The sequence below is a fragment of the Sebastes fasciatus genome, chromosome 9 (assembly GCF_043250625.1).
Source record: "Sebastes fasciatus isolate fSebFas1 chromosome 9, fSebFas1.pri, whole genome shotgun sequence".
Taxonomy (NCBI): domain Eukaryota; kingdom Metazoa; phylum Chordata; class Actinopteri; order Perciformes; family Sebastidae; genus Sebastes; species Sebastes fasciatus.
The window spans coordinates 17,436,434-17,461,854 of record NC_133803.1 but is presented as its reverse complement, the minus strand read 5'-3'; the positions used below and the strand labels follow the sequence as shown (position 1 = coordinate 17,461,854).

The window sequence follows — 25,421 nt, the reverse complement described above, 5'->3', positions numbered from 1 at the left end:
AATTAATATTTGATCAGTGCTGCCTAGTTTGACCGTTTCATCGGAGTCTGCGAGTGATTGACAGCTGCTCAGAGACGGCAGGCTGCAGCTCGGCTCTGATTGGTTGTTTTCCTCATGATTAGGTACATGATTTCTTTCAGATTACCTGTCTCGTGCACAACTGTCAGGATATAGTGACCGTTTTATAAAAATAACTTTTTAAATCATATTTGCTCCAATTCTACCCACTGCAGCTTTAAGTATTGCTATGGTGATTATTTGGAGACGTTTGTATTCAAGTGTCAAAAAATAGACTTTTTTTTTTGCTTTTTTCCAAGCTATGGTATTACAATATGATCGTTTACAGTTTCACAAACATACAGCATCTGCATGATATGTGCAAGTTTTACTGTAATATATATTCTTATACAGGAATAATAATTTGTAATTCTTTTCTTGTGCAGGCAGGGCAAATGTCAAGCAAATCAAAAAAGCAAACTGTGCTTAGTTTTTGTGAATCCACCTGGGAAATGATCCTCCCCGACGCTGATCTGAGGGCACACGGACTGCTGCTCCCTATGAATACCAACTTGAGATGAAAATCTCACAGCTGCAAGATGGAAACAGAAAGCAGCCCGTTAGTAGTCGAACAGTGTGTGTGTGTGTGTGTGTGTGTGTGTGTGTGTGTGTGTGTGTGTGTGTGTGTGTGTGTGTGTGTGTGTGTGTGTGTGTGTGTGTTGTGTGGGGGGAATAAAAGCTCAGTGTTTGGAAAGCTGCGCCGCTGCCTTGAATAAATATTAGGCTATCTCTGGCTGTTTGTGGTGTCCTCTTTAACACTTACGCTCTAGATTTGCCTGTTTTTACACATCTGGACAGGAAGTTAAAGGTCTTTATCAAGTTTGAATAAATGCTTCACATACAACAGATAAAAGCAGGGTGCCAGCACTGTATTAAACATCTGACACTGTTCACATGACTCAGTGTTGATACTGTAATGTTATGATGCTTTGTCAGTATTGTAATTATCAGTGTATTCAGGTATTTACCATTTAGTGCACAGTTAAATCTATATACAGGCGAACAGCTGGACCCCCTAACCCAGCAGTGTTAGTGCTGCTACACAGACCCACACAGGATACATGTCATAAAATATAGATAAGAGCAGCAGAGACAAAATAATGTAAACGCCTCACGGAAAACAAACAATGTGGTCATAAAATAAGTGCTTTTGTCAGCTATAAAAGAGGTCTGCAACATGAAACAGCCAACAGAGCTCCACAGACCTCATTGCATATGCATGAAAGAGAAACTGCACAATTATTCAATATGTCAAGGAGCAACATATGCCACAACACAAGCCAAGCACAGAGAAACTGCTTATGGTAATTCTGTTATTTTAACGTTGAGAGGTGTTTTTATATGAACATTATTTTGTCTCCTTTTGTCGCTGTTATCTCACCTGTTGCACCTTGCAGTGCAGATGACTACTTACGCTGAGAATGAAGTCCTGTGCAAAGATACTGTGGGATCACATAGCAGCAGCACAGTGAGTACAGAAGGATATTTCTGGAATGCAATCAGAAATAACATGCAGTTTGAGTTATTTGTTTGCATTATGGCAGTCATTGTAGAATAACAACTGACAGACAGTATTGGCATCAATTACATGTCATATTAAGGTCACTATTACGTAAAATGTTTACCTTTTGACTCCATCCATTTCATAGCTTGATCTGGAAATGAAAGAGAAAAAACACACCTGCTGCTGGATGTTTCTACAGATCTTCCAGGACAGAAGAAGACCCTGGAGAGTTGCTCCTTCAGTAGGAGTGAAAACCTTCAGGTCACAGTGAGGGGTCTCTTATAGGCTCGACTGTTGTCATTTATTTGGGGGAGTGAGTCAACAGTCTCCACATTGTCAACTTCACATTCCACTGGAGTTCTCCTGCACCCTGCACCTTGGATTTAATGTTTCTTCAAGCACACAGTCACAGCGTTGTACCCCATTTATAGTTCTATTTTCATCATTGGGTACCATAAAGTACATTAGCTTTGAAAAAGACAATGTTACCCTGCGGTGCTTTATTTGCCCAGCACTTTTAGGATCTACATTCTCAGTGATCTCTGTGGCTGAACAGTATTCAGATAGCATTGTTTCCAGTGCAGTCCAAACTGAAAATCAAGAGACGCTGACCAAGAAGCAATTCAAGCTGTGTTTGCTTTGTCAGACTTAGAGGCAGGAAAATAAAAAACTCATTCTTTTATAAGGGGGCAATTCCTGTATTAAAGTGAAGGATTAGCAATTTTAATTGTAGTGATAACATCCAGAATCCATGGACATGCATTGTGTTTATTACCAGGAAACCCAGCTTTCATGATATTTTTTACAGAGAATTTGGAAATGTTAATCCATGGAAATAAGAAATGAAACTGCTGATTGTACATTAATGTCTCTCCCTCACATTTCCTCCTCATATCCTGCTATCACTTGTTTCGAAGTGACAAATAGCTTACTGGACATGATGTGGAAAACAGTCCATAATTCCACTTTTGTTGACAGGTTAAGCCAACTATAGTAAGCCTGCGTGTAGACATACACATGTCAAAACGTAGGCTATTATTATTATTATTACTAATAATAATAACATCAGTATTACTACTACTACTACGACTAATAATAATAATAATAACATAAAAACTACTACTAATAATAATAATAATACATATTATTATTATTATTATTATTATTTCAGCTATAATTATAATATAATTATTAATATTACTAATACTAATAATAATGATAATAAAGATCAATACTACTACTACTAATAATAATAATAATGATAACAATAATAATAATAACTTAAAAACTACTACTACTAATAATAATAAGTATTATTATTACTAATAATAATAACATCATTACTACTACTAATGATAATAATAATGATAATAATAATAATAACATAATAACTACGACTAATAATAATAATAAGTAGTAGTAGTATTATTTCAGCTATAATTATAATATCATTAGTATAATAATAATTATTAATATTACTACTACTACTAATATTAATAAAGATCAATACTACTACTACTACTACTACTAATAATAATGATAATAATAATAATAACATAAAAACTACGACTAATAATAATAATAAGTATTATTATTACTAATAATAATATCATCATTACTACTACTAATGATAATAATAATAATAATAACATAAAAACTACGACTAATAATAATAATAATAAGTAGTAGTATAATTATTTCAGCTAAAATTATAATATCATTAGTATAATAATAATTATTAATATTACTACTACTACTACTAATAATAATAAAAACCGATACTACTACTAAGAATAAGAATAATAACATCAATACTACTACTACTACTATTACTAATAATAATAATAATGATAATAATAATGATAATAATAATAATAATAATAATAATAATAATAATAATAATAATAAGCATTATTATTATTATTATTATTATTATTATTATTTCAGCTATAATTCTAATCGACTTATTATTATAAATGCGAATAATAAAAATAATAAGAATAGTAACATTATTATTATCATTACTATTATAGCTATAATTATAATGTAATTATAAGATAATAATTATAACATTATTATTATCATTACATGTATCCAACTCTTCAATGCTCTTATTTTGGATGTGCGTCAACTGCGCTCTCCTGGCATGTGCAGTTGAACGCGCAGTTAACTGTTCGTCAGCGGTCATGTGGAGCAGCTCGTCTCTGTCAGTCAGCAGCACAGCTAGCTCCATGATGGCTAACCACCAACACCAACAACAGCACCGTTCAGTCTACTCCAGTGGATCGTCTTGAGGGCGTTTCTCCTACAACTAGACTAGGAAGTGAAACAGTCGGTGGTGTTTTCAGTCAACAGCTCAGCAGCGAGAGGACGACGAAGAGGAGCTAACAGCTAGCTAACGTTAGCTTACCAATGGTGAGTAGCGTTAGCTCGAGGCTAATGTTAGAGCCGGTGGGTGGCTAATGTAAAGCTAACTGTTACTGTCAGTAGTGTTTTATAGTTAAGGCAGTCTGTTTAAATGTGTTATGTTATGTGTCGTATTGTTCCCGGTATTTTATGGGCCCAAAATGTTCTAGCTTCCCACCTGTAACCCCCAAAAGATACCCTTGCAGAGATTGTGCCCACTAGCCAGAGACCTCCACCACCTCACACTCCCTCTCTAGTAATAGCATCATAACCAAGTCATGACTTTAAACAGCTGTTTCTAAACGGGTCTGGATCAGTTATGGGTGTTAGCTGGTGACGTAAAGGTTCCCCTTTTTTTATTAAAGAAGAAAACATCAGCCAGATGTTTGTTAAGAGGCCTTGTGTCATATCTATTTTTAATAAGACTAGCTAGATGTTTTGATTTTACATTTCCTTATCAGTGATTGCCAGAGTTTGATTTGGGGAAATTAGGTATTTTTTGGGGGGTTGTGGCTTTTTCCAAATTACACTTTTGTATTAATTTTAAATAAGATAAGATATACCTTTATTAGTCCCACAGTGGGGACATTTGCAGTGTACAGCAGCAAAGGGGATAGTGCAAAAAACAAGATGCATCAGCTAACACAGTAAAAAAAAGAGCTAAACAAAGTGAAACAAAATATGAACCATTTAAATAGAAGGGAGTATATAAATAGGAGCAGTATATACAATTGACAATAAACAGACTATTAACAAAATTGCACAAGTGGAAAATGATAATGCACAGTGAGAAGGAATCAATGAATTAATTAATGAAATTCCACCTGAAAATATCAGGTTATTGTCAGTTTTTTGGTGTGTAAATGCATGAACAAACTTTTCATCCGCATTGGCAGTTCAGTTGGTTTAATAGCAGCAACATTTCACCATTCCTAACAGTCAACACCTTTATTTACCCTTTTTTTAATACATTAACCATATTAATAGATGTTATATAAGTGTAGTGTTACATCTTCAGACTCTGATCTAAGACTAAACCCTGATAAACCAGTTGCTCTGACACACCTTAACAAGTCAGTAATGTTAAACCCTAAATGTGAATTTTGCTCCTTTGGATTACTTCACACAGCAGAGTTGTTTGTGTAAACGTTTCTGCATTAGAAACTGGAGATTGCAATTTTGTATTAATTGTAAATATTGCTCGCTAGCCAGAGACCTCCACCACCTCACACTCCCTCTCTAGTAATAGCATCATAACCAAGCCATAACTTTAAACAGCTGTTTCTAAACAGGTCTGGATCAGTTATGGGTGTTAGCTGGTGACGTAAAGGTTCCCCTTTTTTTATTAAAGAAGAAAACATCAGCCAGATGTTTGTTAAGAGGCCTTGTGTCATATCTATTTTTAATAAGACTAGCTAGATGTGAGGTGGGTTGTTGATTTGAATTTTACACATTTCCTTATCAGTGATTGCCAGAGTTTGATTTGGGAAATGAGGTATTTTTTGGGGGTTGCGGCTTTTTCCAAATTACATATAAATCTGCAGGACAGATAATAATGCACTATACTAATTTGTAACAGTCTCTTCTGCACTATATTCACTTTTTTAATAGTTGTGTATCACAGCTGTTACCCTGCACTATATTCAGTTTTAACAGTTTTCTTCATCACCTTGTATTTTTATATCTGGTATATTGTTTTGTACTTTGTACTACTAACTTTTTTACTGCCCTTTACTAACATGTTTTGCACTATGGAACTGTGATGTATGATGTATGTATTGGTTTTAATTTTACATTTCCTTATCAGTGATTGCCAGAGTTTGATTTGGGGAAATGAGGTATTTTTTTTGAGGGTTGTGGCTTTTTCCAAATTACTCTTTTGTATTAATTGTAAATACATTAATAAACGTTTCATCAACATTTCACCATTCCTAACAGTCAACACCTTTATTTACCTTTTTTCCCCCTTTTTTTTTTAATTCATTATCCATATTAATAGATGTTACATAAGTGTAGTGTTACATCTTCAGACCCTGATCTAAGACTAAACCTGATAACCTAGTTGCTCTGACACCCCTAAACAAGTCAGTAATGTTAAACCCTAAATGTGAATTTGCTCCTTTTGGATTACGTACGATACGATACGATACGATACGATACGATACGATACGATACGATACGATACGATACGATACAACTTTATTGTCAGTTTGCACTGAAATTAATTTTGCATCCATAGGCAGCTCAGTTTGAGAAAAAGTACACATCCAATAGACATACTGTTACCATAGACAGACAGACCAGTAAGACCCATCAGACAAAAAACATCTCAATTATTCATACATAACCCATTCAAAAATTACCATCTGTCTTCTGGATTTACATCTCCTTAGCAGCACATAAATTATTATTTAGCAGCAAGATTGACTGATGGACAAAAGCGTTCTTCTGCCTGATGCGGTTAAATGTAGGGACTCTAAATCGCCTCTTGGAGTTGCAGAAGTTGACGTTCCCCATTTAAAACATGTAAGGGATCAGAAGAGATGCTGTTGGCAAGTCTGAGCATACTCTTGTTGTGAGCTGCTTGAAAGGAGGCTGTCACAGGTTGGCCAATGATCTTCGCGCAGATTTTGATTTGGCTATAAAGTTTAGTTTTAAGTTTTACAGATACACTACTGAGCCAGGCTGTACTGCAGTACAACAGGACACTCTGAGTCACTGAACTGAAAAAATAGAAAAATAATCTGGCTACTGGCTCCAAATGATCTAGTTCACAGCAGACTTGTTTGTGTAAACGTTTCTGCATTAGAAACGGGAGAATTGTTTGTCTATTGTACAGGTTTAGCAATGACTTTTCCCCCTTCCTTCCTTCCGTGCCATTATTGTACACCTGGCACTTTAGTTACAAAGTAGGCTCAACAAAAAGCAGCTGTCACTGGGTTGATATGAATGAATTATTTAGCTTGGTACAAATTGTACTTGCTTGCTTGATTCATATGACTGAGTTGCTGAATTGTCTGTCAAACTATAGTAATAATTATAGTTAATTTCTGTGAAACAATAACAAAGTGGCTATTTTTGAGGTCTGAGTGTTTTGGGAATTAACACCCAAGTTAAAACATAAATGCGTCAGGGACAGCCAATTTATTTATGGTGTCCTCGTATGTCCTCTGTGTCCTGCGTGCCCAGTTACATTTTGTTTTTAGCTGACAACTTTTAAAGATCACTTCTTCCAGGAAGGGATGCACATTTGGATATTAACATAACCTGGTACGATTTTGCTTTTGCATCAGGCATCTGTGTCAGCCAGGTCAAATTCATGATGAGCGATTGTGTCTCATATTGGTTTTCGCTGGCATGAACACAATGACCTGTTGTCTCCCAGTGGATGATTTATTCATTTCATTACATGACTAATTTAGGAGGCCGTCTGTATGATTGTTTTTGCCAGTTTTCTTTTGCCCCTGCTACAGCCCAAAACAACTATGGCCTTTTCTTTAATTAGGTCTAAATAAACCTTGAGCTAAAAATGTTTGCATTTAATGACATGGATATCTGTGTTTATTTCTAACGCTACCAATTGGTGATATTGTATTTCAGGCCTATTTCTGCAATGTTATTCATAGTATTTTCCCTTACCCTGTTATACTAATGCTATAATTGCCAGGTCTGTTAACCAATTAAGCCCAGAGGACAGATGTAGACCTCATTCCTTAGTAATAGCTCCCCATAAAAGTTAACCATCATCCAAGTCTTTCATATTATTAAACTTGATCTTGTGACTGTATGACTACTGCTGATGTTTTATTTGTATTGTTGGCTTCTAAGTTTTTGAAGATAATAGGGCTTGGCCTCAGCCTTGTGTAACTTCGGGGACTAATCTTGTATTTACACCAACATGTCTCTAGTGGAAATAAATACTGTTTTTCAACCAAGTTGAAGGAAAATTTTGCAAAAACCTGTTTGCTTTAGCCCAGATATCTTTTTAAAAAGAGTCTTAATTTGATTGCTTTAACCTCTAGGCCTACAGGTGTATCCCAGATGATGTAAGGCACCTTTGCCTTTAGAGACCAAGATGACTGAAGTCCAGGCCACAGTGGAGTTCTCTGTGGAGCTCCACAAGTTCTACAATGTGGACCTGTTCCAAAGAGGGTGAGTACGCTCTCATGGTCGCTACATATTCGGCTCCTTTTTGCCAAGTGTTTCCAGCAGGTTCATAAATGTTTTACCAAATAAATGTCTTTCACAAGCCTACATTACAGACCAGTTGACCTTGCTAATTAAAACAAGTCAGCTGTGATGGTATGCTTTGAATGGACTTGAACAAGCCTTGTTTTTGAAACTAGTGGTAGAAGGGGACCAGGATGTATTCTGCGAGTGTCCCAGCCAATCTGGGACAGATGGCAATCTTGTTTACACCTTCAGGGGCCTCAAACAATGCTTGTTTTGTACAGACAGCATAGAATATGCTGAACAGTGCTAGAGTTAGAACCATTTTTTGGGCTTCGATGAGAAATATTCAAAGGTATTGGAAGCTCCGAGGTGTGGCAGGCTGACATGTTCTTCTCTATGTCTGTTTCCATCTCCCCCGTTTCAGTGCCGCTGCTGCACTACTGTACACACCTCTACACACAACAAACAGTGATACCCGTCTGAAAATTACTACTAATAATTAATGTTGAATATGAGTAATGAATAATGCACTTGTATATATTTCCCCCCAAAAAAATGAAGCATTCGAATACTGCTTTGGAAATCGATTACCATGGCAACAGTAGAAGCTTCGAAACATTTGGGTCAGCCCTAGCTTGAGTAAACTATTTTATATATTTATGTAAGTTTAACCTTGTTGTTGTATCTTTATTACCGTAGTGCTGCATAGGTCCGCCCCCTCTTAGTCGACTAGTCGACTAATTTCTCATTTTGGTCTTAGTCGACTGAGATGTCTTTAGTCTATTAGTCAGTTTTTATGCCTTTTTCATGCTGACTGACTTATTTCCAAGAATCTTATGAGCACATCTCTGGTAAACACAAGATTTAAAGTTGTGCTTTTGTGTGATTCTTTTGGAGAAACTCAGTATTAAAGATATGTTGATTAAATCCACTAGTCGACAGAGTTAAAGTTAGTCAAGTAAGAATTTCTTTGGTCGAGGACACCCCATGTGTTGCAGGGATAGTAAATGGTAAAGCTGTGTATAATTGTAACATGAAAGTGTATGTCTAAGGAAGCCTCTATAGACAGATTCAAGTAATCATAATTCGACTCACCAGACAGACATTTGTTGTTGGATCACATTCCAGTTCAAAGCATAGATTAGTACATTTAATCAACCATGTAGCTGTCACCTAGTGGCGTCTTTGATCTTTAGCAGGAAACAAGCTATGGCCCAGATTTCCCATATGAGTTAAATTGTCACCTACTCCTCCCTGATACAGTTCTGGTTGTGGCACTGTGTTGTACGGTGTCCTACTATATGCTTTTCCTTTCATACTACCAATTAGAAATAATGAGCCTCAACAAATATGTGATTCCCATTTTCTTTCTTTTTCTCAAACATCCAACATGATGTCCAACAAAAACAAAATTGCCATGTTTCATGGAAAACTAAGGAGGAAAAAATGATGTTGCAGTTGTTTTAAACAGTTGTGGTCTTTAACATCTGGAAATTATTTTTTCCTGCAGCAGTGTAATGATACTTCACTTTGCTGAGATAAAACTCTACGCTCCTCCTGGCTCAAAAGTGCTTTAAGAGCTCAGGTTTACTACATGAGTGACTGCAAAAGAAAGTGCTCATTATTTATTCATGAGAGGTGTAGTGTCATTTTACAAGTAGAGGCACTTGTGGCTAACCTGTGTGGTTTGTTCCCCTTTCACTGAGCCACTAACGATGCTAATGTGTCTGCGTCTTCAGCTTCTATCAGATTCGTGCCGGTCTGAAGGTGTCACCCCGGGTCCCACACAAAGTTGAGACCAGTCTGCTTCACCCAGGAGGTAAATTAATTATAAAGATGTGTACAATATCATTTTTTTTCCTACCCCACTTAATCTTTTTGAGCACAATGTTTTATCTACACACACATTGGTGAAACCTTTTCTGTAGTTTGAAAGGATTCAGGTACCCTTTGTGGATCCAACCCTAAGACCCCTTTCCCCACAATTCTCCAAATACAGCCATTAAAGTAATATTTTGGTCACTAAAATAAATCACTGCTACTATACCTTTCCTATTAGAGGGATTGTTGTTTCCCTGTAAACACAGGTGACACTAATTAAGTCATACTGATACTTCAGGTACTGTAGACTTGCATACACAGCTCTTAGACATTAGCGCTGTTCCAGGTAATATTGTTATTGCAGATTTGGTTTACTTATTGTTTTGTTAACAGGGAGCTGGTAGGGCACGGGCTTATCTCACAGGCCGCTCCTTGTTCTCAGCTTTTCTCTAAAGCTTAGTGCGTATGCCTCAACCCCTTGCTTAGAGACCTGCGCTGCTCATTTTGCACAAAACACTCAATTCTTCGTTTCATAAATAAACAGGATCATCAAGACATGGTGTAAACCAATGCCTAAATGTTTTATTTTCAATGTGTATGACTTTGAACACCTTGCTTAATAGACTAAACAGGTAAATGCTAATGCAGACAGATTGGTTATAATCAATAAATTGTTATTTTTCATAAACAGACCGTTAACCATAGTTTTTTTTTTGTCTAGGCTCCGATCTGGCATTTCCTGCTTCAGTCCAAGATGATTTCATCAACAGCAAAACTTTCCAAATCCTGTACAAGAATGAAGAGGTAGTGGTCAACGATGTCCTCATCTTCAAAGTGATGATGCTGCTGGATGAGAAGAAGGTAAGTTTAAGAAAAAGAGGTGGTGCTTTTACTAGGGGATTTCTTTTTACCCAATACAAAATATGTATTGTGTTTTCCCAAGCTTATATTTCTCTATATGATGCCACTTCTGCCCCTCTTGGCGTAAAGGAGGCCGATTGAATTTACATAAGTTTGTTTGACGGCTGAAGATATCCTGTATCTATGGTGTTTTCTATTGTGTCCTTTAGTGTTTTGTGTGAAATAAATAGAGAGAGGAGTTGGTGTGAAAGTATTTGTATCAGGAATATTGGTACAATCTTTTTTTTAACATCCATATGAACACAGTTTGGAAGTTCAGGTGCTGTCTTCAACCAAAAGCAGTGCATTAGAAGCATGATGCACCTGCAAAATGTCACTGAAATGGAGACAAAGCTTGCTTCTACTTTGTTTGTGCCGCTCCACAGTTTACTGGAATGTGGAGGTTCAATTTTTCTAACAGGGCACATTGGAGTGTTTTTAAAAACTGCTGTGTCCTCAGGTTGACTGATTACAACCACAACAGGCTTCAAATGTATCAGGATTATTAGAGCTGAGACATCAAATACAAAAAACACCTTGAATGGTGTTTTGCAGATGGACTTCACACACTGGCTCTACATTTGACCGTCTCCACTGTTTTTCATTATTCTCAGGTGGAGGAGTCCCTCAATGACATAGATTTCCAGCTCTTCTTGGATTTATATTTCACAGATGGTGATTACACGTAGGTGTTGCAACATTTTAACTGCTGCATGTACTTAATGTCAGTGTTTGTGAATTTGATATTTGCATCTCTTATGCAAATGAGGCACTAATTTGGTCCTCTGTACCTTCCTCTTTTCATTTCCACAGGCCAGATGATCCAACCTCTCTACAGAATATCAGTGGCCGCACACTTCGCTTGCACTTTAGCCTTCAGCGAGGCATCCACCAACATGTCAACGTCATGTTTGACTACTTCCACCTGTCTGTCATCTCTGTAGCCATCCATGCCTCCCTAGTGGCACTACATCAGCCCCTTATCAGGTCAGACTGCTACCTAACCCACAGAGAAGAGGACCGTTTCTTGCACTGAATACAGTTACACATTCATGCACAAGTGTTACCGCTCTTTCATAAATCCCCATCCGGTTATTTACTATTGTTATTTGCAGTAAACTCCAACACAAACCTTTTGGCATGACTCCACAGAACAAATTTAACATTACAGTTGAAGTAAACAACATAGCTGTTGAATTTAAATTGACATTCATGTACAACAGTGAGTGATAAGTAGCAGAATCCTCATTAGAAATGTCCCATTAAATTCTCGTGGTGATAAGCTGAGATTGATTTCTCTCCCTGTGTTTACGTAGTCTGCCTCGACCAGTGAAAACCACATGGCTTAACCGCAACGCTCCACCACAGAGCAAAGACTCAGTCATCCCACCTCTGGAGAACGTGGTGTTCGGCAGCAGTTATGTCAAGCAAGTATCACCAGATGTAAGTGGACCTTCTTTATAGCATGGACCGTGTCTTTTGGAAATGTCCTTTTTTTTATATTTGTAGATGCTATTAAATCTCTGAGCTGTCATGAAAGTCTTGAAAGATGCCACCGCCGTGTCATTTTACAAACTTTGGTGTGTAACGTTAATTGCATTTGAAGCACAGAGAGATGTGTCAGGCTGACAGATAGGCCAGATGAAGAGGGAACTATCAGACCACTGTCACATTTGGCCAGGAGTAATTGGCCTCTGCTGACAGAGGAAGGTGGCCAGCTAAAGCTGCCCCAGAGATGCGGTAGTATGAATGTACCAGAGTCAATCAGACAGAACGGAGGCAATGCCCCTCATCATTCCTTGATGCATCACTAATGGGCAGCTTGGGAGCAACAACACATCGACCACTATTCATTTCACTACGGGTATCTGTGCAGAAGCTGCCATAAAGCAGATATTGCACACAAAATAAATGTCTGGAAGTAACAGGCAGATAATCTGTTGTGATTTATAGGGCTGCATGGATTACTGTAATACCAGAGTAATACATTCTTTAACCATTTTTCTCCTCTATGTAACGATATATGGGTATGCCGCTATAGATCAGTGTTGAATTCATCATCAAGAATCATGTTATCATCATTCAGTCATTTATTTACCTGATGTCAATATGCTACATATACACTACTATTTTTGCACTAAGTCCTGTTTGTGACCGCTGACTGTGTAGATTTATTGCAGAACACATTATTGTAAATAAAAATTGGCAAAAGCATTACAGATTATGTTGCTGTCGGAATAAGATTCACCAATACTTTATTGATCCGTGGGGGAAAATTTGGACGTTACAGTTGCTCTTAAAGAATTGTAAGAAAACAGAAATAAAAGAGTATGTAACATGTAATTTATGTACCTAATCCTGTAATACTATGTACATAAAATGTGACACAATGTATGTAGAGAAATATAAATAAGAATAAGAATAACAAAATTAAAAATATAAGACATATGTACAAATACGTGCATCAAACGCATACAATATATAACCACAGTGTAAATAAGTAAATGCTGAGGAGTGGGATCTATTAAGTGTGTTAAATATAAACGCAAGAATAGTATAAATAAGAATTAAATAAGAATAATTGAAATGTACAGTATGAATGCAGTATTAATGAGAGAGTATTGCACAGTTAAATCTGAGAGTGTGTCTTCTCTCCTGGCAGTGGCTACAAACTGAATGTTTACAACTGCTCAGACTGCTCAGAACAGCACTAATATTGTTTACAGAATTAAATCATCTACACGCTCTTCTCTGTCCCTCGTGATCCCACAGGGCAGGACATTCCTGGTGTCTGACCCCTGTCTGCAGCATGCCTTCGGTCTGCACCATAACCTCTGCTCCATTATCCTACAAGCCTACCGGGGCCTCTTTGACTACTTCACCTCCATCACCAAGGACCTGCCCTCCTCCCATCGTATGGAACTAGGTAAACACTGCACTGTGGCTTCACATCAACTTATGTCAGCGTGTGGGGTGACAACACATTGTATAGTAATGAAATCCTAAATACCCAGACTTGTCTCTGCACAGTCTTTATTGTTATGATTTTTTAACTCAAGCACTGAGAAGAAGCAAGTATTCTCAAGGTTATACAGTACAATTACCTTCTGATTTATTTGTTGCTTCAGATGGATTTTCATTGTTTTGTCGTTTCAGCGTCAGTGTTTTGTTGTATAATGCAAGTTTGTTGAGTTCTCATATCATTTCACCTGATCCCTGCACATTGACATATTCTACCCTTTAAACAGACTACACAACCAGCAACCCACTAAGTTGATTTAGGCATCTAACCGTGGTTCATTATACTTACAAAATCATACTTGCACTCATTAGATAAGTCTGTTAACCAGTAGACTGAAGCCAAATTGTAACACAATTCACCGTTGGCTCACTAAACCTAACCCACCACAAGTGGGCAGATACTAACCCATCCCAGAGGACCAGATAACAAAAAGGTTAAATATGCCTATATGTGCAATCTTACTAGCAAAGCCCAGCATGCAAGTCCTATATGAGAGAGTACTCAGAAGACCCTATCCCAGAAGTCAAAGGCACGTCTACATAGGTATGTCCCGAACCTCCAGTACCTCAAATCAGCCTGCCTTTCTCTCTTTTTTTCCTCTTCACTCCAGTTTCCTCCTTGTAGAAAAACACCATGTCCTCTCTATGTCCCACTTTTCAGAGACATTATACTTAAACTGCTGTCATGCCATCCTGTATATATATACTCAAATCTTTCTTTCCATCTTTATAATAAGGCCTTGGCCAAAGAGTCTCATAGAATTTGTAGTGACTCTCTGGTCATGTCATATAAAACACTTTCTGACACCAGTGCTGTCTAACACCACTTCTTTATTCTGCCTGTATTACAGGCTCTTTTAATACCTTTCTGTATAATTGAATAGATAAATTATGAAAGTGAACCTTGGTGTTGACGCTGTTCCTCTGCCTCCCTCAGAACAACTCGACTTAGAGGCCCGTCTAGCTGAGTTATGTGAACAAGTCAAGGTAAGACCTGTCTCTGATAATTGTTCTTCAGTAAGCAGTGATGCATAACATTTATTGGAAGCAACAAGCCTGGTGTTTAGTTTATGGGGCAAGAGGAGGTGACTGGAAATATGGCACAGGGCCATATAGAAGTTGTTGGAATAGTGAAACATCTTTCTTTAGATTAATGTGTCTCAGTGCCTGGGAGGGCATGAGTGTGAAATCCTGATTTATTGGAAGTACACGGTCATGTTGCATTTTATGTATGATAGAAGTAGTGTTAAGATTGGTTAGGGTGTGCATGGGCATATCAATAATCTTTGATGCTATTTGTTTGATTTGGTGAACAAATGCTACCATACATGCAAACTGGGTCTGTTGCTGCATATAAGAGCAGCACAAGCAAACACTAGAAGAATCAAGGGAGGAAATACATATTACATTTTATATATATTGTATATGTGTATTTGTATTGCATCAAGGGATGTAGTATTGGTGGATATTGAAGCTGAAGTATTTTCATTACCAAGTGATACAGAATTGCACAAGAAATCTTAACTGGAGTCAGTGATGAGAATCCTTTATAGTTGCCTGGTGACTCGAGGTGTGTCGGCAAATTATGGAGAAGAGATGCTGCTGAATCCTCTGGTGCCGCTAGAGAGTTTGTGAATTTGTGAGCAGACTTGCAAGCGCTCAGATTTTACTTCACAGTTGGTAGAATGGAGTTTAAAAACTAGTCTCTGAAACAATTCATAATTGTGTAGATGAGATAACCTCTCTTTGGTGTTTGGATCCTCGAGTCCTGATGGGTTGGCCCGCTAAAGATTACGAGCGATGGAGACTGTTTTTGCAGAGCTGTGGTATGACAGGAATTTCTGTAGATGACGGTGTGGGACATTATGCAGGTCAAGTCTTGTATGTTTCAGTGTATAGCACTTTGTTTCCTAATATAGTATTTCATATATATCCTGTGACAATAGGTTAGATGGACACAGGAATGTAAATAGATTAACTTGCATTTATATGCAAGTATAATTGCATGTGTAATTCATTTTGATCAGTAATGCATAAAAGTGACTTGAAAAGCGACTAACTGTTTTAAAATAACCTTGTGGAAACGAAAGATAACAGTACTCAAGCGTCTTGAGGCTTAAGAGGTCAATGTATTGTGTATTTTTTTGTGACTCAAGTAACAACTAACTTCAGGGGAAAATGATAAATGATTTTTTTTTTTTTTTAAATTGTCTGAGAAATGTATCAGTTGACAATCAAGAAATGTCAGAATCTAGTTTACTATATTTTACTTGATGTAAAGCAATGTCCTCTTGCACAGAACTGCGAGCCGTTGTTCTTTATGCTGATGTTAGGGAGATGTGCTCACTTGAGCCCTCTGGTGGGTGACTTCTGTCCCTTTACGCTCAGCAGAAAGCCGAGTCCCCTGACGAGCTGGCAGAGCTGGTAAACATGAACCTGGCTCAGCTCTGCTCTCTGCTCATGGCCCTCTGGGGACAATTCCTCGAGGTAGTGTCCCTGCAGGAGCATGTTGCTGCCCTCCTAGCTATGGAGCACCATACATTGAGAGTGAGTCCCAACTTCTTAAATCATCTACAAATTGAAATATCTCACTAGTTACCTTTTGAATTACAAGACTGAATCTTGAATGTTTACTCTATAATGTGGTGTTATTACAGGTAAGGCGGTTTGCGGAGGCTTTCTTTTGTCTCGAACATCCAAGACAATCTGCACTAGCGTATCAGGAACTACAGTAAGTTGCAGTGGCATGTTTGTCTTGATTACGAAATATAGTGTTGCTGTCATCAAGCCTGTGCCAGCCGCTACTCGTCTGAAACACTATAGCCCAAGTATGGAAACGATGACTCTCTTTTTTTCTCTGTCTGACTCTTACTGTGTCCTTTCCTCCCTCCCCCTCTAAATCAGTGCTCACAGTCACCAGCAGATGACTAATGCTATCAAAAGCTCCAGCTACTTCCTGTCTTTGCCTCCACTTCCAGTGGAATGTGCAGATCTGGATGGTGACGTTAGCTCCCTGCCGATCATCTTTGAGGATAGATACCTGGATTCTATCACTGAAGGTCAGTCATACAGTAGTGCTGCTCAACTAGATGTACAGTCAGCAGGCACTGACTAATTATTGTAAACCAAATATGTTTGTGTTTGTTCCCCTTTTTTATGATCAACCTGATTTGATCCTGAAGATCGCGATGGACCCTGGCTGGGCATGCACAACACAAGGACTGGCTCAGTGTCCAGCAAAGCTGACAGGCCCAACTCCAAGGAGTGCAGTGCATCAGCCAGCTCCATACCTGAGTCTCAGTGTGGCCCTATGGATAACACCTGGCCAGACAGCTATGATCCACCGCCCAAGTCCAAAGGCAAGTCAGTCAAGATGAAGAAAAATTCAAAGACTGAGAACTCCAAGAAGCTGATTAGACAGGGCTCCAAGGACTCTGTAGTGTTGGTGGGCTATAAGAACCTCAAAGCTCCTTATGGTGACACAAAGCACAAGGAAGGGGAAGTGCCCCTAAACCAAGAAGAGGAACGAACCTTGCAGAGGGACTCAAGTAGTTATTTAAGGACTAATGCAAATTCACTTTTTGACTCTGGTGCCACTTCAGCGCTTTGTGGAAGCAGTGCTGCTGATTCCGTTGCAGTTGACAATATAACTACTGCTGCTTGTCAAAAAGGTTTTTTCAAAAAGCCTACAAACTTGGACGCACAGAATAATCCTCAGGCAGGTACTGGGGTTAGTGCTACATGCAGCCAACCACTTTACAAAGATGAGCAAGTTGACCACGATGGCCAAAAGCTGCCACAGTGGTCTGCTGGGCTGAAGCAAATAGAGGTGAAACCAAGTAACAAGGACCCATACCGAGGGGACAAAGTAACAGTTCTTCTACCATGTCGGACTGATGGATCGCTAAGCAGTAATATTCCTGAGATCACCCAGTCAGACCTCTGTGACTCAAAACAGTCTGTGGTGGACCCTGTGTATGAAAGGCCAGGTAAAGAGGCAGCACAGCGTAGCCAGCCCTGTCTGGTCTCAGTACAGGTGAAGAGTGATTGTATCAGGATGCCAGATGGAGGAGCCCCCAGCGCCTCGTCTCGCCTCTCTGACTCAGGCATTGAAAGTGAGCCAAGCTCCTTCGCCACTCAGCTTGTTCCAGGACTTCAGACTTGGCCAGGACTAGGTTTCGCTGAAGCAGGTTTTGCTGCCCCACCGCCTGAGAGGTCCCTCCTGAGTTCTGCACTAAGGCCTGTTCAGCAAAGCTCAGTGCAAAAGCCCAGTGGACTAGCAGAAATTCTTTACCCAGAAAATACTAGTGCCGTCAGCGGAGTCCAATCCTCTCTCACTTCCATCAACTCCTTGCCCTCAGATGATGAGGGCGAAGGCTCCTCTAGGGGCTCCAGTGGAGCTGGAGTCCAAGGGAAGAAGTCCAGTGTATTGGTGCAGGAGCAGAGTTTAGTCTTCTCTGGGGATAACAGACCTGCCATCGACGTGGCCTGCACCCCTGACACCGCTGCAGGTGATTCCCAACTTGTAAAACCTGCCTTTGATTTGGAAACTGATTCCAAATTAATAGGTATTTCTGAACTTGGACTAGAAGGAGCAGCTGGTTCTGGGGCCGTTAAAGAATCCCGTAGCGAACCCCATACCGCTTGCCCCTCCAGCAACTCTGCCACCAGTAGCACTGACCTGGTAAAGCGTGGGATGGTAGAGAACTACTTTGGCTCATGCTCTAGCACAGACGTGTCTGAGATCAGCCCTGTAGAAACATCTGCCATCACACTGGGAATCCAGGCCGGACCACAGGTTGAGGAGGACGAGGACGAGACCGAGCACGAGATGATCGAGAACGGTTACTACGAGGAAGGCGACGGCTATGCTTTTGTCAACGGTGTTGCCGACGAGGAGCCAAGTGGGGCCGGGGACGCAGCCGCTTCGGAGACGAGTCTTCTGTTTGAACAGCTTGGCATCGGCTACCCCCATGAAACAAAGGATTTATCAAAAGCTCCCATCTGCTCCAACCTAGCCTCCAGCAGTGCCGGGTATAGCATGGTGAGACCTCCCTGTCGATCTACCTCCTTTTCCTCTAACCTGCGGTGGTACGAATGCGCATCCACACCACAGATGAAAGCGTGAGTCATCCTGCACATTTTGTCTTATATCCCACTTAATGTTGTACTTTATGCAGATATTTTTGTCCTGTCTCGCACATTATAGATTAATATTCATCAACTATTTAATTCTAATTCTGCAGGTTCATTAAAGCCAAGGAGGAAATGAAACAGCTGAGGCTGCCTGGCTTCTTGTATAGTGAAGTACCTGAGCTGGCATCCACTGTGCCCTACTTCAGCTTGGAGGAAGATGAAAGCTGTGAAGAAGGCATCCATCTCATAGTCTGCGTCCACGGCCTGGATGGTAGGAAACCTTATCTTCCAGAGTAAATCAGTTCCTTTAGCGTCTCTGTTTTGTATTAAAAAAAAACCACATTAATGTCTTGCAGGTAACAGTGCAGACCTGAGACTGGTAAAGACTTACCTGGAGCTTGGACTGCCTGGTGCTCGTATAGACTTCCTAATGTCAGAGAGGAACCAGGTGAGTGGATAAGCACAGAGACACTACTGCCGTCTGATATCAGCATTCATGAGCTGTAACACCTCTTCCGGCGGTTTCGCAAGCCAGGATTTAATCCGTTTTAATTGAACTCTGGTGCGGTTCAACCCCTGGTTGTGTAGCAGTAATCGTGCTCTGGTGCGGACCAAAACATCCGGTCCGAGACCGCTTGCGAGAGGTGTTCTCGGACCGTTTCCAAGCGAATCAAAAACGCAGGCTGCCTGCGCGGGCATTTATTGAGATGGACACAGGTAAAGGACAGGTTAACATGAGTGGGAGAGGACTGACCTGGATTTCTGCAGAATCCGATGTTTGTTTGACATCTGGGCCAAACAGAACATACAGAATAAGCTAAATAAAGTCCTCAAAGATAGTGACGTTTATAAAATCATTCGAGAAAAGGGGATTGGGTGCTGAGTAGATCAGTGCTGAGTCAAAGTGAAAAAACTTTGACTGCATGAAAGTCCGCGATATCTCTTTATAAGTTGCAGCTCTCAAGACATAAAAGATAAATTTGCTCCTTCATACACACCCCTCAGCAAATAAATGTTTAAATTTGGTCTGCTTTAATTTGTGCACTGCGAAACCAGACCAAACAAACCTAAAGTATAAATTTCACTCTGACACAGACTATGGCTTGTGAAAGCGCCCTTATTGAATCCAACACACTCCAAAAGATAGTCTTTTCTTTTCATTTAATGCTCTTTTCATCCACAGAATGACACTTTTGCTGACTTTGAGTCAATGACGGACCGATTGCTGGATGAAATAGTCCAGTACATTCAAATATACAACCTCACAGTGTCAAAGATAAGGTAAAACGCTCTATTCATCCCAAATGTAATGTAGTATCTAAAAAAAGGATACGCTAGTAGTTCATTAAGTAGCTACATGATGCAGTACTGTAGCAGTTACTTTAGTAAAAGTCTTATCTTAAATATGTAAAAAAAAAAAATGTGTTACCTTAGAAACCAGTTTCACTTTTCCAAGTTCTAAAGCCAACTGTACATCCTGTTATTTAGATGTTATGTCACACTCTAAATGTGTGACAGATGTGCATGTAGATGTTGTTTGGTGTCGTTATGGTATTCTTCGTTTGCAGCTTTGTGGGTCATTCCTTGGGGAACCTCATCGTTCGCTCAGTGCTAACTAGGCCCAGGTTTAAATGTTACCTGAGCAGGCTGCACACCTTCCTCTCCCTCTCTGGACCTCACCTGGGCACATTGTACAACAGCTCTGCTCTGGTCAACACGGGTAAGTTTCAAAACATTTAGCTTGCTGGTGGAAGATGGCACATCTTATCATCTAACAGCTAGTCGCTAGTTGCCATGGTTGTGTCTCTGTCTGCTCTGTCATTGTGGTGAAGCCTCTTAAAGATCTGTTAACTGTTTGTTCCTAGGCCTTTGGTTCATGCAGAAGTGGAAAAAGTCTGGGTCACTCCTGCAGCTGACGTGCCGTGATAACTCTGATCCTCGCCAAACTTTCCTCTACAAGCTCAGCAAGAAATCTGGTTAGCTTTGCTTCTTTTTCTTTACAAAAGACATTTCAGGCTGTCTATGTGGAATATGAGATCGTAGAGATAACTTTTCTATTGATCTACTTTTAAAGGTCTGCAGTTTTTCAAGAATGTGGTGCTGGTGGGATCACTGCAGGATCGCTATGTCCCCTATCATTCTGCTCGAATAGAAATGTGCAAAACTGCATTAAAGGACAAACAAACAGGTGAGTTTGGATTGACTATTAGGGCTGTCAAAGTTAACGCGTTAACATACATTTGTTTTAGCGCATTAATGCAACTTACGATTTTTGGGTTGTAGCGGGCTCAGTTTTAAAGCTAGAGTAAAGATACATCTTATGCTTATCTAATTCATAAGATGGCATCTTATGAAACTATAAAACCTATGGAATCCATTGAGAGCAACCATGTCATATTAGCTCGTCACAAAGGAGGTTAAATAACGCTCCAAACCTGCGCTACATTTTGGCGAGGTAAAACTGGCATGGCCATTTTCAAAGGGGTCCCTTGATTTGAGCATATTTTGTTATGCTAAATGCAGTACCTGTGAGGGTTCCTGGACAATATTTGTCATTGTTTTGTGTTATTAATTGACTTCCAATAATAAATATATACATAAATTTGCATAAAGCAAGCATATTTGCCCACTCCCATGTTGATAAGAGTAATAGATACTTGACCAATCTCCCTTTACAGTACAGTTTGAACACATAAAAAAATGTGAAATAGTTAGTTGGTAGACAGGATAGCAGCTTTATGTCATGCTGACCTTGTATTTACCTTTCTGGGAGTAATGGTTTACTGGTGATCTGATGTTATCACCTGCCTTCAGCCTTACCCTTGACTAAGATGTACTTGGCAGTATGTCTCAAAGTAATTTAGCAACACTACTAGGGAACCAATAGGGATGTTGACGATTAATATGAAAGTATATTAAAAGATAACTGGTATTTTTCAACCTGGACCCTATTTTCCCATGTTTTTGTGTCTAAGTCACTAATGGGGACAACTTTTTTGAAATTGGCCCAGTATCGAGGGAGAGCGCTGCAGCCGTGAGCTGTAATGTAATAATCTGAGGCAACCTGGCACCATCATTTTACAATCTAAATCGTATACCATCATACAGTTCTACACATAGGGGCTTAAATTGCACCATCAAATGGACCAAACCTTGCCCTGTTCATCCTGTTCCACTCTTGACCCCTGTCAGGTCCTGTGTACGCTGAGATGATTGAGAACTTGCTGCTGCCAGTACTTCAGAACAAAGACTGTAATCTAGTGCGATACGATGTCATCCACGCCCTGCCAAACACAGCCAACTCCCTTATCGGCCGGGCCGCCCACATCGCCGTCCTCGATTCGGAGATCTTCCTGGAGAAGTTCTTCCTCGTTGCAGGCCTCAAGTTCTTTCAGTAGAACTGCGGTCAAAGAATCAAACGCATTGGTGGACGAGAGGAAACGCGGAGCTAATACCTCACTGCATCTAAACTTTATTCTGATTATCGTATCTGGATTATCTCTTGGTTATTAAATGCATATAATCACTTTTCAAAGACATATGAGCAAAAATCACAATTACTTTCATTTCATGTTTGTATTGGAATCACGGTGGGTATGGACATTTTTATTTTTCTACTGCCATCTCTTAAACATTTTGTTTTTTTGTGTTTGGGGGAAACAATTCCCCCCCATCATATGCTATATTTTCAGTGTTATTTATGTGTTATGTTTATACATTTAATAGTTATTCAATTAATATTAGATGCTGAACTGGATATGTAGCTGCTACAAAAAAATGAAATGGCTGTTTTGGTGAGCTGGCCCAAGTCACGTCTGCACATACTGTCCTCGCCATTGCAAAAAATGTTTCCCACCAACTTTAAGAGACACTGCATTGATTTGCACCACAACTACATTTTACAATGCTTTTGTACTGAAAAACGGTCATTTGTACAAGTTACTTTTTTATCAACAATTTTCCATCATTTTTAAAAAGGCAAAGATTGCAATTTGAAACAGGATTGTTGCTCAGACTTCGCAGCCTTGGCTTTGGTCTTAATACTTTACGCTGTTCCTGCACAACATTTACCCCAAACTGGTGTTGGGAGAATAAAGCTTTTGCCTACAACATAATACCATTTTATTACAGGGGTTTTAAGCAATGATCATGATTCAGCTAAAAAGCACATGTTGGTAATATGAACTTGTTTTATTGAAAGTATTTGGTTGGTATCATTTGGTGATTATGTGTTTTAAACTGGAAAGTATTGCTTGGAATTAAAAAATGTTTCTTGGAAAATTGTTTATATATATATATCTCATCATACTCTACCATTAAATATGCATATTATGAAGTTGGTTATATGACTTTTCTTTCTTTCTTATGTGTCACTCCTGACCTCAGAGGGCTTGATACACTAAGTGATTTCTGAGCACCTACTAATACAATCTGACATATGATTTAAAGTGTTACTGCAGTTTTTATTGAAAAAAAAGCAAACTAATTTTAGTCACCGTCGCAAAGAATCTCCAGATTTCATGAAGTCTAGTTTTGATTTACTTTGATGTATAGCTCCTGGGTTGGGTTCATTATGATTGAGCAGCAATGGTAATCCTATAGTTTCTTCAATTCTTTGTTTTCAACGTTTGTATTGTTATTGTGGTGCCATTTTATTTCAATGATTATTCATCTCCTGTTTAATTTTTTTTAATTTCTTTTTATGCAATTGATCAAATGGCCCTGCAGATGGCAGTGTAATCACAATGATGTGTTTCAAAACCTACAATAAATGTGGGAATCTGTGTGGAATGTTTTGCCTAGAACCTGGTTAAGTGTATAATGTTCGAGGTCATACTGTTTCAACTTGAAGTGCCATATTTATCAATGATGGATTAAGATATCACTTGGTATTATTCTACATATTGTGCATTAACTCAAGAGTGCTTAATGTAAGTTTTAATTTGTAATTCCCTCAGAGGAACTGTATATTGTACACCTCTCACATGTAGGAGTTTGACAGTCCTCGTGCAACCTAATGATTGAAGTGTTCTACAAATGCAGTAATATTTGAAAAGGGGGTAATTTCATTGACTGACAACTGACTGATAGAAAAAGATAGATTGATGATTTATTTCCACAAGATAGATGGAAGGTGAACAACTTCCCCAAAGTCTTTATTGAAATATTAAGCCCACAGAAATACACATTTACATACATATAAAAATAAGCACTATCCAGGTCCAGGAGAAACATTCCTATTCTTTTTTATTCCAACATGGAGAGAAAATGCAGGTGCTTAAAACCCTCTGAGACCAAACTTTACCTTCTTTCAGAGACTGTAGCAGGTTCTGTTTTAGGTTTTGAGTAAATGTACAGATATCGCATGAAACTAGAAAACCTATAAGGAAATCCATTGGTACCATGTCATGTTAGCTTGTCGGGAAAGAGGCTAAATAACGCTCCAAAGTTGGGTTAAATTTTGGCGAGAAAAAACTGTTATGACCATTTTCAATGAGGTCCCTTGACCTCTGACCTCTAGATATGTGACTGAAATGGGTTCTACGGGGAATCATGAGTCTCCCCGTTACAGACATGCCCACTTTATGATAATCATATGCAGTTTTTTTGCATGCATTATATTTTTGCCTATTCTAAAATGACGAATTTGAATATTTCTGCATACTGTGGTGCATAAATAGTCTTGGAATTACATAAATTGGGTATCACTGTAAAGCTGAGACTCTTGTGGATCCATTGAGACAAATTCTATTCGTGTGTGATGATGTTAGTCCCCATAGTAGCCATTTCATTGTAGTGAGACCATTTTTTAAAAATTTGACCTCAACAACATTTCATTGTATAATTGAATTATTAATATTGTTAGTCTGTCTGTATGTGTATATATGTATATATGTCTATATGTAAAATCCAATAAAAATATTGTTTAAAAAAAAAAAAAAAGAGTTTATATTTCATTTAGTTTGCTAATTGCTTGATAATGTAATGAACCAGGGCTGCTAATTAAGCACTAGTGAAACTTCAAGGAGAACCTGAAGTGTCCCAACCAGTCTCAACAGTTTGTGCTGCTTCGACCTCTAATTAGTACATCACTATACCAATGCAAAACATGGGGGTGGGGGCGTGTATGTTTAGTACTATATTGAAACATTGATGTTCATCTTCATGTATGTATAAAAAAATATGTTTATTTTTAGTTTATATTCATACGATAAAAACTCAAAATTATTCATATATTGAACGCGAAAAATAGTACGAACATTTCCAACTAGTCTTCAATCACAACAGAGTACCCTCCCCCCCCACAATTTATCCCAAATGGTATGGCCCGATCGTTAGGGCTTCACTGTAGTGATGGGAATTCCGTCTCTTTTTAGTGAGCCAGATCATTTGGCTCAGCTCA

The 25,421-nt window shown here is 38.8% G+C and overlaps 1 protein-coding gene and 1 long non-coding RNA gene across 5 annotated transcripts; one reads left to right on the top strand and one right to left on the bottom strand.

Moving 5' to 3' along the window:
- Positions 1-506: 506 nt before the first annotated feature.
- LOC141774049 (uncharacterized) lies at positions 507-2,408 on the bottom strand. The gene is made up of 3 exons (XR_012595225.1): positions 1,683-2,408; positions 1,472-1,545; positions 507-589 (listed from the first exon to the last, which is right to left on the bottom strand). It is a non-coding gene; the product is annotated as an uncharacterized LOC141774049 (long non-coding RNA).
- Positions 2,409-3,737: 1,329 nt separating this feature from the next.
- fam135a (family with sequence similarity 135 member A) lies at positions 3,738-24,961 on the top strand. Of its 4 annotated transcripts, none has more exons than XM_074646352.1 (21): positions 3,738-3,976; positions 7,990-8,119; positions 9,880-9,959; positions 10,683-10,822; positions 11,476-11,546; positions 11,675-11,848; positions 12,178-12,304; positions 13,634-13,787; positions 14,349-14,426; positions 14,820-14,869; positions 16,274-16,429; positions 16,540-16,613; positions 16,787-16,941; positions 17,065-19,006; positions 19,129-19,289; positions 19,375-19,466; positions 20,202-20,299; positions 20,587-20,738; positions 20,884-20,994; positions 21,093-21,206; positions 22,211-24,961. In XM_074646352.1, exons 2-21 carry the CDS (start codon positions 8,043-8,045, stop codon positions 22,414-22,416), a joined length of 4,212 nt encoding a protein of 1,403 aa, XP_074502453.1. In that variant the 5' UTR covers positions 3,738-3,976; positions 7,990-8,042; the 3' UTR covers positions 22,417-24,961. The 4 variants fall into 4 exon arrangements, with proteins under 4 accessions (XP_074502453.1, XP_074502452.1, XP_074502455.1 ...); XM_074646351.1 differs by having other exon boundaries at positions 16,271-16,429; XM_074646354.1 differs by lacking the exon at positions 14,349-14,426.
- Positions 24,962-25,421: the final 460 nt, after the last annotated feature.